At 42.0% G+C, this 13,599-nt stretch overlaps 1 protein-coding gene across 1 annotated transcript in view; it reads right to left on the bottom strand.

Moving 5' to 3' along the window:
* Window positions 1-747: 747 nt before the first annotated feature.
* Window positions 748-13,599, bottom strand: part of FREM3 (FRAS1 related extracellular matrix 3) — a 50,140-nt gene continuing 37,288 nt past the window's right edge. The window contains 14 exon segments of the mRNA XM_062574944.1: window positions 748-907; window positions 909-937; window positions 1,025-1,212; window positions 2,174-2,300; window positions 4,092-4,226; window positions 5,162-5,289; window positions 5,574-5,663; window positions 6,498-6,643; window positions 6,645-6,688; window positions 7,921-8,252; window positions 8,631-8,762; window positions 10,815-10,962; window positions 10,964-11,118; window positions 13,273-13,455. Of these exon segments, the coding sequence (XP_062430928.1) occupies window positions 748-907; window positions 909-937; window positions 1,025-1,212; window positions 2,174-2,300; window positions 4,092-4,226; window positions 5,162-5,289; window positions 5,574-5,663; window positions 6,498-6,643; window positions 6,645-6,688; window positions 7,921-8,252; window positions 8,631-8,762; window positions 10,815-10,962; window positions 10,964-11,118; window positions 13,273-13,455 (1,997 nt within the window).

Here is a 13,599-nt window from a genome sequence, read left to right as displayed (position 1 = left end):
AGACAGGGAAATGAGCTAAACACTAATTTCCCAAATTGTGTTCTACTAGTAATATAAACTATTTTTTTTCAGACAGATAGAAACAAATCAAAATTTTTGCTGTATATATCATAGTTAAGTTGCCCACTTACTTCCAGAGAAAGACATGGTAACTAACAAAATACACTGCCTCTTAGATGTATCACCCATATTTAGATGCTATTATATATATAAATATATATATAAAATACATAATATAAATTTATATTTTTATGTATTATATATAGCAAAGGCAATTATCACACAGAATGGAAAAACTCGTAAGTGGTATTGTACAAGTACTAAACCTTTTTTAAGAGTTTTTTTGAAAGCACTTACTCAACTTGATGGGAAGCACTTATGCAAACTTGAAAGCTTTAATATTAGAGTGGCTTTAAAATATAGTTTTAGTTCTTATTAATCACACAGCTTACAACTGTACCTGTCTGAGCCTCCTGCTGCTGTCCATCGGTCTGAGGTCTTCATTGAAATTTGAGTCAAACCTGCTGGTATCATTCACTTAAAAGAACACTATCATCTACTACTTACCTTCCATTTTCTAGTACTAGTAACTCCTTCCTACCCAGAAGTAATTATAAAAAAACAAAACAAAACAAGCAAACAAAAAAAAAAACAGTTCTATGACAGCTATCCCCATCCCTTTCATCACCAGCTTTCCATGGTGAATATAAGGCACACTTACAAGCGCATACTCAAAACACTACTAGTCTAAAAGAACATTTCTGCGATATACTTGCTTGTCAGACAACTTAGCTGGAAGAGCGGAGCAGATGATAGGCTGAAACCATCAGAGCCAGGCTGTTTTACTAATGCAAAAGCATCTGCATGATCAGCTGCTAGTGTAGCATGAAATTCCAGGTCTCTAAAGACTTGCTTGGGTCTCAGGTTGAGCTTTGTCCTAAAAGGAGCAAGTTTAGTGTTGCCAGATCCACTTGGAAATCAGCAGCCTGAAAAGGTATGCTATGTGCACTCTTAATTTACATACCAGGATCTTGAATCTGTACAAGAGGGAAGGCGAGTCGGACAGACAGCCGTATTCCTGAGTGTCTGGACTGTACTTTGGCACGTACCCGTCAGCACCGGTGCACAGGAACACCTTCTCGATGGTGCAGCTGAAGGAGTCGCCGAGGTTCTGAACTGGATCCACCATCACTCGGCCATAGATTTCAGATCCTAGCAAACCAGTCTTACCTTATACTAGTCAATTTAAAGTTATTAAAGCAGCATATTACCAAACCATTGTGACTGTATTAAAAAATTACCTAGCTTTGAGTGCATTTCCCTTTGCACATCAACACAGTAGGTTCCATGACTGTTACCAGTAATTTATCATGGGCTTTAGTGTTTTCTCTGTTACAGTCTGGACTGACCTGTGGGTTTTACAATGCAGTCCTTTTAAAGCAAGCTTTCCTTTCTCTTCACTAGAGGGCAACCCATATTCACATATAAAAAGTCACCCAACCTGATCACTATTATATCAAGAAAAAGAAAGTTCCTAACAGAACATCTGTGCTTCAGACAAATATCTCAAATAAGGGACCCATTAAAAACAAAATTAGTTCCAGTCCAATACTGCACCTGATCACAGCTTCAGGCAGACAGTGAGTACACCGAATGGGAGCACCTGCCTTGGGCAGAATTCAGAAAAGCAGGAGTCTGAATGAGCAGCTTGGCTGTAGCCAAATCAAATTTCTGCACTTCTGACTACAATGAACTAAGCACTGAAACTACTTAGCCCTAGAGCAAAAAGTTCAAGCCTGGGCAGCTTCAAAGCTGAACAACAAGGGCAAGAGGAACCTGTGATTATGCAGTAGTTGAGCAAAGGGTTTTGCAGAATGGCAATGTCAGATTCAGGTACCTAAATTCTGCACCTACCTTTGAATCTTTTTCCCATCAGATCCCGTGAATAGAACCAAAGCCTCATTCACTTTTACTAAATTACATTATACTTTACTGCTTCTGTATTTTACCTTTTTGCAATGGAAATACATGTACACAGAACAAATGTGTTGCTAAAAGGCACTAGAAAAACTAGAAAATACAAAGCAGGGGCTTGTTAAAAGTGGAGCTGCTTTCAGCCTTCACAATAGGTTGAAGGCATAACTGGTTTTTTTTAATATATATTTTTTTTTACCTTCAGTAAAGGCAACATCAGTGCCATCTCCAAATCCCATTGACCCATCAGATACCCAAAGCTCCCTTTTGGACAGCAGGAACATTTGAGTATTCAGACTGAACTCTGCTGCCACTGGGTCACTGACCTGTGGGGAAAAGAGAAATTAAACAATGAAAAAATCTTAGTTGTAGCTTTGCAAAGAGCATTGCTTACCGCTGCCATAGTAGTGGTGTGTGGACTAAGCCTTTCAGGATTTCTAAACATTACTCCTACACACAATGTCTCCTATTCTCTGATTCTTACCTTGGCCTACTAGAACACCTAACTGTGCTTTATTTCACGGTTTCTAAGTAAAATATAGTGCCAAGTGTACAGCAGATGTCCGTTTCCTCAGCCACAGGCCAGCATATGCAAAAATTACTGAGAGAACAGGGCTGAGAGCAAGAGGCCAAAAATCCTGGTCAAGCCAAGAAAGTGGACCAACACCAATTCATTCCACCTGAAAGACAATCTGCACAGTCACATCAGCAGTCTCAGGACGAGAAACCTTGTCTGTCACCACGCAGCATCCTGGATGCTCCAGGCAACTGTTCCATTTGGGACCTGAAAGCCAGGTGCCAGGATACACAGTCTGGCCAATGGTCCACAGCTGCAGACAGCTGGGAAGCAGCCAGCAAGCAACATCAGGTCCCTGCCAGTCACCACCTTTCTCCCTGCCCCACTGCTCATATGGCTGCAGGCTGGAGGGCCACCGTGGCCCAGAGAGTATTTGGGAATGAGCAGGTAGGGAACCTACAGTCTGTGCGCTCCGCAAAGCCGGCTCTGCGGGTGCTACCGAACCCCTGGGCGTGCCATGCTGGGACAAGCACAAGATCAGTGACTCCCCATCACAGAAATAAAGTAAGGAATTAAATAGCCTCATGTCTCTAGCTAAGATCTTATTTACTGACTGCAATAAATGCAACTTCTAGTGATAACCATGATAAGGATGGGATTATACTCAAAGAGTGAAATTAATGCAAATATGCAAGTGGCATCACAACCAGTTATTCACCTCTGCACCAACTCATTTTTCTTTTCCTGTATAGCATTCATTTCCTATGTTACAAGGTGGTAGCATGAAGACTATTGATGAAATGCCATTTTTAAATTAAAATTACATTTTAATTCCACACCAAGTATTTTCAGCAAACAAGATCGAGACATTGTTAATTTGTACATAATACAGCTGTCCCTATGCTTGCCAAGGCAGTCAAAACTGAATAATGCAAAGTGGATGTCTAAGTAGTATACTAAAGAGCAGGTCTAAGGTTCAAAAAAGGTTAAGCAGCTCTGGCTGCCTTGACTAGTGCTCTGAAGTGCCCTGCGCTTTTGAAAAAAAAAAAAAATCAAGTAATTCATGTACTGACTGAAGGATGCAAAGTTATTGTAAGAGATTTTTAAAGGTCCAGCATGTCTATTCAAAGTTAAATTTCAGATTTAGAGTTCTCAAGCTCCAAACACTAAGTCATTCCTAATACTAACAGCAAAGGAAAATCTGTCCTCTATACCATTCTGCAGTGTTAAGTTAGTGCTACTTGGTGAACTGCTTACTTTGAAGTAATTTCTCTCCCTGAAAAGAATCTAGTCAAGTAACCAGGAATAGGATAGACTTTCAGATAAATAAAATGAAAAATAAGAGTTTAATTATTAAAAAAAAATCACTGAGTTTGTTTTATCTCACCTAAGAAACTGAGATCTCTAGCACTGTAAAAAGCTCCATCTGAAGCCATCTGACATGCTCCAGTTATTTTCTCCTGGCTACCAGATTATTATGCCAGAATATCTCTTTCAGTGGTTACAGAACACCTGTCCTGCAGCCTAAATTTCCTTTTGGCCAGTTTTGCCCAGTAAGTTTTTCAGAAAAAAAATGCTAGTCCTAAGAAAAATGTGGTACCTGCTGGAACCTGATGTCCACATCAAAGGCGACTGGCTCCCGCGGGTTGCAGATGACAGGAAGGGCATATTGCTGGCTGGGCGCAGCACTACAGGGGATAGATTTCACAGTGTAAGTACCTGAGTAATCTCGTACCTGGGAAAAATTGGAGAAGTGAGTATTCTTCACAGTCTCTGAACAATCACTTTTTCCAGCTCATGTTGTCCCTGAGGCCAAGTTGAATTCCCCTCAGGAGCCTGAACACCTTCACAAACCTGGTGCGTCACTTCAGGAAGCGTCTGCACGAGCGCTGTCAGTGCACTTCTACAGCGCACGCAAGGCGCTGAGACATGCTGCCTCTCCTGTACTCTGTAAAACGAGGACAAATACCGCATACTACTAACAGGCCTTTGAGGTACTGACATTGCCTCGGGTAGTGGTGGGTCAAACATGCCAAATTTGCCCAAATTTAATACACTAAATCTGTCTGAAGAGGAGATGATTTCTGCTATTTTTCCTGTGTGAATGCAAACAGCCCCTTTCTTGCCAGCTCAGTGGGAGCTGAGCAGCTGGGCTATGTCTCTCTCGCAGAAACAAGACATTTTAAGCAGGCCTCTTTTGCCCTATTTTAGGGGCACAGGCTCCTAAGGTGCAGTGGTTCCCGCTGACTCGTGAGCTCAGCAAGAGCCAAGAAACTGTCACACATGGGGAAAAGATCCTGTCTCTAAGAACAGCAGTAGCAGCTCCTGACTCACAGTTTCGTGACAATGCTGAGGGAGGTAACATTTCTCATAAAGGCAAATTCTTCAAGGGAGGCCACAGCTCCATCACTGGCCGGCTTAATGAACGGTGTCCGTTAGCATCAGCATTAGCAGGAGCAGGGATTCAGGCCTCTAGACTTGAACCCCAAGGACACCAGGGACTGACTGAATGAAAATACAAAGCAGTAAGTGGTCAGGACTACTACCTGTGATTCTATTCAAATGACTTAATATCGACTGATCTTACAGTGCAGATGACTGCATAGAAAGTATATTAACAACTGACCGTTCCCTTTGCTTCCCTAGGTTCAAGTCTGAATGTAAACTCACAGCAAAGTCAGAGATGAAACTCCACTGCTGCACAGGCTGGTGAAAGGTCGGCTCACTTTGTAACAGACTGAGTGTAAATGTGAGCCCAGGGTGGTCAGCGGACATCACCACTGATGACAGAGATGTTCCTGAAAGAACAAAAGGCATATTATAGTTTGCCATAATTAATACTAATGGTTAGCATTATATAAAATCAGCACACACAACCAAAGAAATAAGAGAGCAGAAAGGAATTAACTAATGCTTCAGAAAAGAAAGTGCCTTTGTTACGCATTTCCCATCTTTCCATAGGATACACTGAGACAGACCTTTTATTGTAAAATACCTTTCTCCTCTGCTGGGTAGAGATCACTAGAGACACCCTGGCTAGTGAAGGTAGACAGGCCAGGTACATATCTGGGTGAGACATCACCAGAATGGCCCTGAAACCGAATCTCTGTTCGAAAGTTCACCACTAGTTGCCCTTCGTCATTGATTCGCATGCTAGTGAGATAGAGGGATCCTAGTGAGGAAAAAAAAATCACAGAGCTTAACTGACATTTCCAACATCCATTTTTAAAGGAAGTCTCTTTAGATATTTTCTGTATCTAGAGATCTGAAACATTTTTACCAAAGCTCTGCTGCTCTTTGGGGAAATTAAAACCTGATCTGATGATTGTTTTGAGACAGATCTCCAGATCCATCAACTTCAAAAGAAATACACTGGTTCATACCAGCTGACAGTCTACTCCACTGGATCATATATATATATCTATCTATCTATCTATCTATATATATATATATATATATATGTATATGTATATGTTTTCCCTTTGTGCTGACATAAGACCAGACTCACCTGAAGTATATCCACATAGGCTGAGGTAACAGAGTTTAGGTAGGAAAAGGATGGAGTCAAGGGCTTTTTCCCCCTCACACAGACACCAAGGCTACTTGCCCCAGTAAGATCCTTTTTGCAGGCATTCAGGCATTTCCACTGCACAGGGCTATATGTAAATGCTTCCATTGCTCCATAACTCTGTACCAGTTCAGCAGTGGAGCCTAACCCTCATGAGAATACCTGCTTTAGAGTTGATCTGTGCACTAACTTGTCTAATTTTTGATAGATTAAAAGCAGTGTGCACTTGGGGAAAGATTCACAACATCTAATTTAGTAACACAGCATTGAAAAATAAACATCATGGTCCTTTGGGTGCATGTTTTAAGTGAGCGAGCAGACTTGCTGTTACTATGTACGAGATTCTTAAGGCTAAAAAGCATCATCTTTATTGACTACATGGCTCCCACCAGAAGAAAGTGAAGGTGGGTGGAGTCTAAAAACGAAGGAACAGCTCACCTTGGAGCTGCGGTTCAGGAGGGCTGCCTAACCCATCTTTCCATGGGACAGCAGTGTTATACACAAAGGTGAGTCTCAGTTCAGACTGCAAGTCAAAATGTTGCCAGTCACCAACTGCAGCAGGGGAGTGGAAGACATAGGAGACAAAGTGGCACCCGTAGTGTGACATATGACTCCACCAAATTTAAGACCTGAAAAACATTGAAATACATGCAATCTTAAAAAAGAAGGGGGGGGGGGAGAGAAAAGAGCTTTACTGCAAACCTTGCATTCTCATGAATTGCACTCTTTAAACCTAAGCAAAAAACCTGCATGAAAATATTTTTCATCTCTATATTGACATCAAGAAATCAAACCTATATTCATAGATCAGTCCTGCAAGTAACACCTACAACAGACTAAACTGAATGGATTTTGGCACCCTGACACACTGCAGTTTAAATCTACAGTCTGAGTTTCAGTGTTCTCTCTCCCCTCTCATCTACCAAGCAGCCAGAAAGAGATCGCCAAGCAGATAATTAGTAAATAATATTCTTCGGATACTAAGTATCAACTGAAAAGGTAACAGTTGAGCATTTAGAGAAATGGCAAAGTGATCAAGCTGCTGAAACAGGACTGATTCAAGGCAGTATGCTCTACAACCCCTTGGAATTACCCCTAAAATGGATGCAATTGCTATCAGGCCCTTGAATGTTGGGTTACTCTCTAAGTAACTGCAATATGCTTGGGGAAGCGAACATGCCTGCTCTGCAGTCGGTGCTGAAGTAATTCATATGAAAGATATGTATGGGTGGCCTATTTAACTCAGGAGGGTAGAAACCCATATTTTTGGTACATTTTTTTTCCCTTATCAACCAACCTTTTATTTATACTATCTCACCTATTTGACAGCTCTGCACAAATCCTGAAATAGCTGCACTGCATATCTGTCAATTTTCAATTGGAGCTTCTAATTTAAAAACTGTGGGATTTTTTAAAGCACTTCTTTCTATAGCCTTAGAATACACATAGAGGGTCAATAACATACCTTACACATAGAGTTTACTTGTGTAAGGCCATAACGCTATTGTCTCTCCCTTGCATACACTGACACATGGAATTTGGCTCATAGTACAAGCACATGCACAATCTGAAAAAGCTCTTTGGGTCAAAAAAGCAGAGTTTCTGAAAATCCAGGCTGAGAACAGCAGCTCAATTAGCTGTGCTCAATTACAGGGAAGAAAAATGAATCACGGCTAGGTAGAGAAATACAGTGCATAGGAACAATCTGTACTTCTAAAACATTTATGCTAAGGAAACATGTATCAAACTGTCTGTGCAGTTACTAAACCCTTTCTTGTGTAATCCTTAGACAGGCTTTTTGCTTGGACTTGTTCTTCCAAAGACTTGTGCTGGGAGAGGAAGATATTTCAGCGCTACACACCTGCCCATCTGTGCCAATGGAGCCCCCGCAGTCAGTCAGCAGCTCAGACATCTCGTAGTAACTGTTGAACTCCCAAAGGCAAGCCTCGAGGTTGAGGTTCTGGTAGAAATGCAAGGTTTTAGCAGATCGCAGAGCACTGCTATACTGGTAAAGTGATGTTTCTCCAATTGCTTTGGAGTTCTTAGTTTCCTTTGTTATAAAGCCATGTTTGGTCTGGATCTCATCATAGTCCAGCAGGTTGGAGCATTTGTGGTGTCCTACATAAGCGCCGTCTGGACTAAGTGTTAGCTTGAAGCTGGATAAAGGATGTGTGGAGATAACTGGCAACATCCCTGAAACACAGAAGCCACACGATCCACTAGCATCCTGAATGGAAAAGAGCATCCAAAGTATTCATTATCTGCTTGTGAACATATTTTTTTGTGTTGGAGTCTGAAATGTAGGTGGTTAGGATGTCCAAGGATTCATCCATATACTAACTATGCAATTAGTTAAGTCATTGCTTATACACAGATCATTCATGGTTTGATGCAATGCTGCAAACAACTGCTGTGTTTGAACATGTCTGCTAAGCATGTTCAGAGCGTTCTAGACTGCCCCTGGTTAGAATAATAATATTGCTTTTACTTTGACAGACAAAACTTTCAGAGAGAAAATGTCCACAGCAATGTACATTACGTAAGAGGCTACTCTGGCCACTCAGTGCTTACCATCCATATGGGGCATAGTGACTGTTAATCGGATCAGACTGGGATAGTCTGGATCATCTGGACCTGTGTAGTGCATTTTAGCGGAGAAAGGTTCTATTCCCACTGTTCCTGGGATGCGAGGTTGACAAAGACCTGAGCGAAGGGAAAAGGTGGACTGTGAGATGTCTGATGAACTGTGTTATATCCATCTTAAGAAGCTTGGAGATGTCTGTGCACAGAGTTGGGTTAGAACAACACAGCTCCGCCCATGTCACCTACTGTAACCCCTTGGGCCAAGGCCTCATATGTCTGTGCAGTGTCTGTAGCAGGGCATGTCCTTTCCGGAGAGGTGGGGAAAGCAGTATGAAAAACCTGCATTCTCCAGTAATGGCTGAGGAACCTAACCTGCTTTGTGATGAGCATTTGTCCTGCCTCCCTAGGAAACTGGAGATGGCAACACCACACCAGCATTTATCTTGGCAACCAGTAATCACTGGGGTGAAGGGCTGGGTAGTTCACAACTGCAGCTGAGCTCTTGTCACAAAGAACAGGCTGCCTAAACAGAGCTATCATCTTGCAGACCATAGCTAACTAAAATACACAGGCCCACTGTTCTGCAGGCTCCACCACTTCCACTACAGAGATACTGTAGATGCTTTTCCTCAATCGTAAAAACAAAGATAATATCAAATCAAATTACACAAAGACCAACCTAACACTTGGGAGATCCAGGGTGCCCTCACAAGCTACTGCCTAACTTTGTAAGTATGGGAAGTCCCACGGGAGCTACTTTTCAGCCACTGAGTATGAACACAATCGCCTAAAACCTTGATGCATTTCAGCCTTGGATTGTATGCCCAAAAGCAACTTGCGGTCCTAAGAGAAAACACCGCCTCTATTCACAAACTTTGTCTTGCCTTTATGACAGGCCACCACAGCTACGACAGCACTATCACCAACCCTCTGGTACCACAAAGCTTCTTTAGTTCTTTTCACAGAGTCTAATTCTCCCTGGGGGTCTTGCACTGTGGCTGGAGAACATGGGGGAGCAACTTGGCCAGATGCAGCAGAAGAGCTGAACTGTACAAGAGAGAACTGAAGCTGAGAAAAGTGTGTGTGAAACACAGTCTGACTCTCTCACATAATCAGGGGTCTAGTGCTTCTCTTATCCAGTGACTATTACACTATTCTAAAACAAACAATTTAATCTAGAGATACAGAGGAACATTTACATCCCAAATATGCAACCATTTCACTGTGAACTCCGTGGATGCAGAGTTCTGCTCTAATCTGGGCTGAACAAGACTTCAAAGTAATTCACCTCTCAAGTAACAGTTCCAGCCACTAAGTGGTTGAGCACAAAATGCATTTTCCTCAACCCGACTTTCTGAGAAAAAGCAAGTTTAAACATATACATTTAGAGGACGATCACAGTTAAACTGGAAGGATATGGTCCACCTTCATCCCAGAATTAGGGTTGCTCCCTACTTTCTGAGAGGCATGGCTTAGTTTGCAGCATTTCGAATGTACTTTTTGCAGGTCCCAAGTCTCTTTTTGGCTTCAGAGAGTTCCTTCCTCAAATTTCTACCTCATTCCACGCACAGTTTAGTGCTTGGTAATTCACACAAGACTGTGAATATCTCTGGGCATCCGGATGCACAAGTTATACATATAGTGCTGCAACATCTCAATTTCCTTGAGGATATCAGGCTCCTAACCCTTCCCAGCACCTACATTTTAACTGGCTATAGTCTTCAGGTCTTTAGAAGGTATCAAATTCAACACACCTACCCTCTGCTCTCGATGTGAGTAGCTGTGTTGTTTAAACTGATACTACTTGGAAACAGAAGTGCGTGCATGCATATGTACCTCAAGAAAAGTACAGGAAAAGTGAGGCAGTCAAATTCTGCTCAAATGTCTAGTCAAATTAGGTATAAAAAAATCATTATCACCATACACCCTCCCATTAGTTATACATGAGCTGTGAAGTGTACAAACTCCTGAAATACCAAAGTTGATGATGTAATTACGTGATGCTCTTGCCTTTCACTAGCAACAGTCTCATATATGGAAAAAACAAACGCAACTGATGTATAAGCACTGAAGTCCTAGAATAAAACACCTCTTAGCAGATCTCCATCAGCTGCAAGCACTGATTTATCTTTGCCCAAGAAAGGCTACCATCTTCCTACCGTTACCACTCACCTTCCTCTCTGCTTACTGTACAAATTGGACTCAACAGCTCCAGACCTGCATCACTGTTGGCATTCACAGCTCGTGCAGCACACTGAAGCCTGGAGCCTGCCTGGAAGTATATAGAGTCCAGGGAGATGGAGTTGGTGCTGGTAACAAAAAGTGTTGGCGTCCATTTCCCTCATTGGGCTGGTGACACCATCACTGCCACTTGGAGCACTGACAAGCCATCAGTACAGGGTCAGAGTATTATTGATGTTTTCTGTGGCACAGATGGACCCAGTCTTGTCGTAGTCTGAATACTTTGGATTACATGCTTATGGAATGTCATATACACAAAATAAATGGGGTTATCTGAACTTACTTGTGCCTGCTCCAAGCAGTCAAGATGTTAAGTATTATTCCAACAGCACCATGCTTCTTACTAAAAACGTAACAGCAAAATAACACATTTATGCAGACTATTTTCCTCTTAATTGAGGGGACAGGAATGAACACCAGCTTTGATTTAATTAAAGACAAAGACCAAACAAAATACCTAGATATCTGTGAGCTGCCATTATGACTTGTGTATTTGTCACCTCTGACTATGCAACTCTGGAAAATGATGGTGCTAACTCCAAAAACTGACTGCTTATTTGAGTAGCTCTTAACTAGGTCAAGCCTCCCGAAATCAGATACTCTTGCTTGGAAGTCCTGGTGTGAACCACCCTCATAGATTAGGAACTGTTAGAAACATAAAATGAATGGCCTCAAATCATATTCCCTTGGCAAAGAGCTGGCACAGTTAAAACTGTTCCCTCCTCAACAATTTGTTGCTGCTCCCATGGCATATCAACCAGGAGTAAGAAGATACATGTATGCTTTTTATTAGTGCAAAATTCAGCCTTTTTACTCAAAACTTACAATTTTTAATGGTTTAAAACATTCAACTTTACACAGAACCAGCTGCAAACAAGCACAAGCCCCCCAGCCAGATCTGCCTGGGACAGCAGCCTCCTTTGCCCAGATGGCTGATACCAGAGGCTGTTCAGACAAGTTTGGTAAAATTTGCTGCTCATGGCACAGCTCTGCTCACAAAGCCCATGACACAAACCTTTTCTGGAAAACTCTATACTGCCTAGCTGCGGTCTTCATTTGGTCAGCGCTCAGCTCCTCCTCACTTTCCTGCTTGCTCAGCTTTGGATTTAAAAATTTCTTATTTTTCTGGCCCTAACTCTACAAATGCCAGGCATCCCCTGGAACTAGCTATTAGTTTAATAATACAGTCCAGTACCTAAGACCTATTTAGGCCAGTGAGAGATACTACCTGCAAAAACAGCTGTTGCAGGGTTAGGAGTGTTACTGACCCTCTCTTGGAAGCTCTTGTTCCCAGAGTTAGGGCAGCAGCTTACTCATACAAGTGCCTCTGACACTTCAGCATGAGGTCTTACATCTCACACTTATTTCCCCTGCAGTTAAGGCAAAGAGACTAGATGTGGTGCTGGAAGCTGCAGTACCCCTGCGCACCCTGTGCTGATGACTTTGCAGCGTAGGGGTTGCGCTGCTGTGGGCAGTGAGCTTGCAGACACCCTCCCCCGTCACAGCAGGTGCATGAGGTCCAAGCACTTCAGCATCGCACCCTCAGCTTGGTGCAGTGCAGGCCCTTTTCAGCCTCAGTTTCCCTGTATGCCAAGGGAATCCAGCATTCACATCGGGCTGCTGAATAAAATCAGCCTTGCTAACAGGAAGACACTTAGGACTTTAAGGACACACATTCATCTACATGGAATCACAAGATGAGAAATAAGCATCTATGGTATTTCTTCCAGAAATCAAGCAGGGATTACTTTCTAAAAGCCAGGAGAAAGTGGTACTTATAGTCCAAAGACTAGCCCAATCAGTAGCACAAATATTCATGACATGAGAGAAACTTTATATTCAGTTTCTTCTAATTGTAGTCAAGCTCGTACCTCCCTAGAGGAGTTGCTGTAGAACAGCTACTCCTCTAGGGAGCTATTTTATGCCCCAGGCTACAAATCATTTCTGTAAGGGTGACACTCCATCAAAGTCATGTCACCATTGAGAAAACAAATCAAAATGCAACTGGTCAATAAAGAAAATATGTCTCATATTTCATATTCTGCTCAAACACGTGGCCCAGGTAGATAAATACCTGAGCTAAGCTGAACGTTGGTTCTTACAAAGAAATACTGAGTAGCAATTTCAAAGTAGCCCAGAATAGAGAGGAACTTATCTCTAACCTAATACAAACACTCCCTTTCAGCTCTTATAACTGACTTAGAAAGAGCAAAAATGTACCATGATCTCAACTCCCATTCCAAAATACACAAAGTAAAACAGGAATTCCCAGTCTAAAGTTCAGCATCTACCATTTAGTTATTACAATAAGAATTCTGCTCCCTGTCCAGCATTTATTTGCAGTAAGGCACTAATGCTTCTCATTCCCAAAACACAATAAAACACTTACCTTTTGACATTTGATTGTAGTCTTCTCCCGAGGTGGCTGAGCCATCCTTAGTATGCACTCTGACAATGGATACTTTGGAGCTATCACCAAGGCGTAGAACAGGGATTCTTACACGTCCAATTTCTCCAGGTTCCTGAGGCTCCTGAATGCTGTATTTTATTTCAGAGAACTTAATCACTGGTTCTAGGAGAAGAAAAAACAAAATAGAATTTTAGAAAAAAGAAATTAGTCTTGCCAAGTAGACCAAATGCAAATAAATTATGTAAACGGAGACTGGATAGCCTGAAAGAAACTAGATGGTTCAAACAAACCTAAAAATTCAGATTG

This window comes from Rhea pennata, chromosome 4, assembly GCF_028389875.1.
Source record: "Rhea pennata isolate bPtePen1 chromosome 4, bPtePen1.pri, whole genome shotgun sequence".
In the NCBI taxonomy this organism is placed as follows: Eukaryota; Metazoa; Chordata; class Aves; order Rheiformes; family Rheidae; genus Rhea; species Rhea pennata.
Note: the sequence above shows the minus strand (reverse complement) of the source record. Positions and strands in the feature narration are given on the sequence as shown.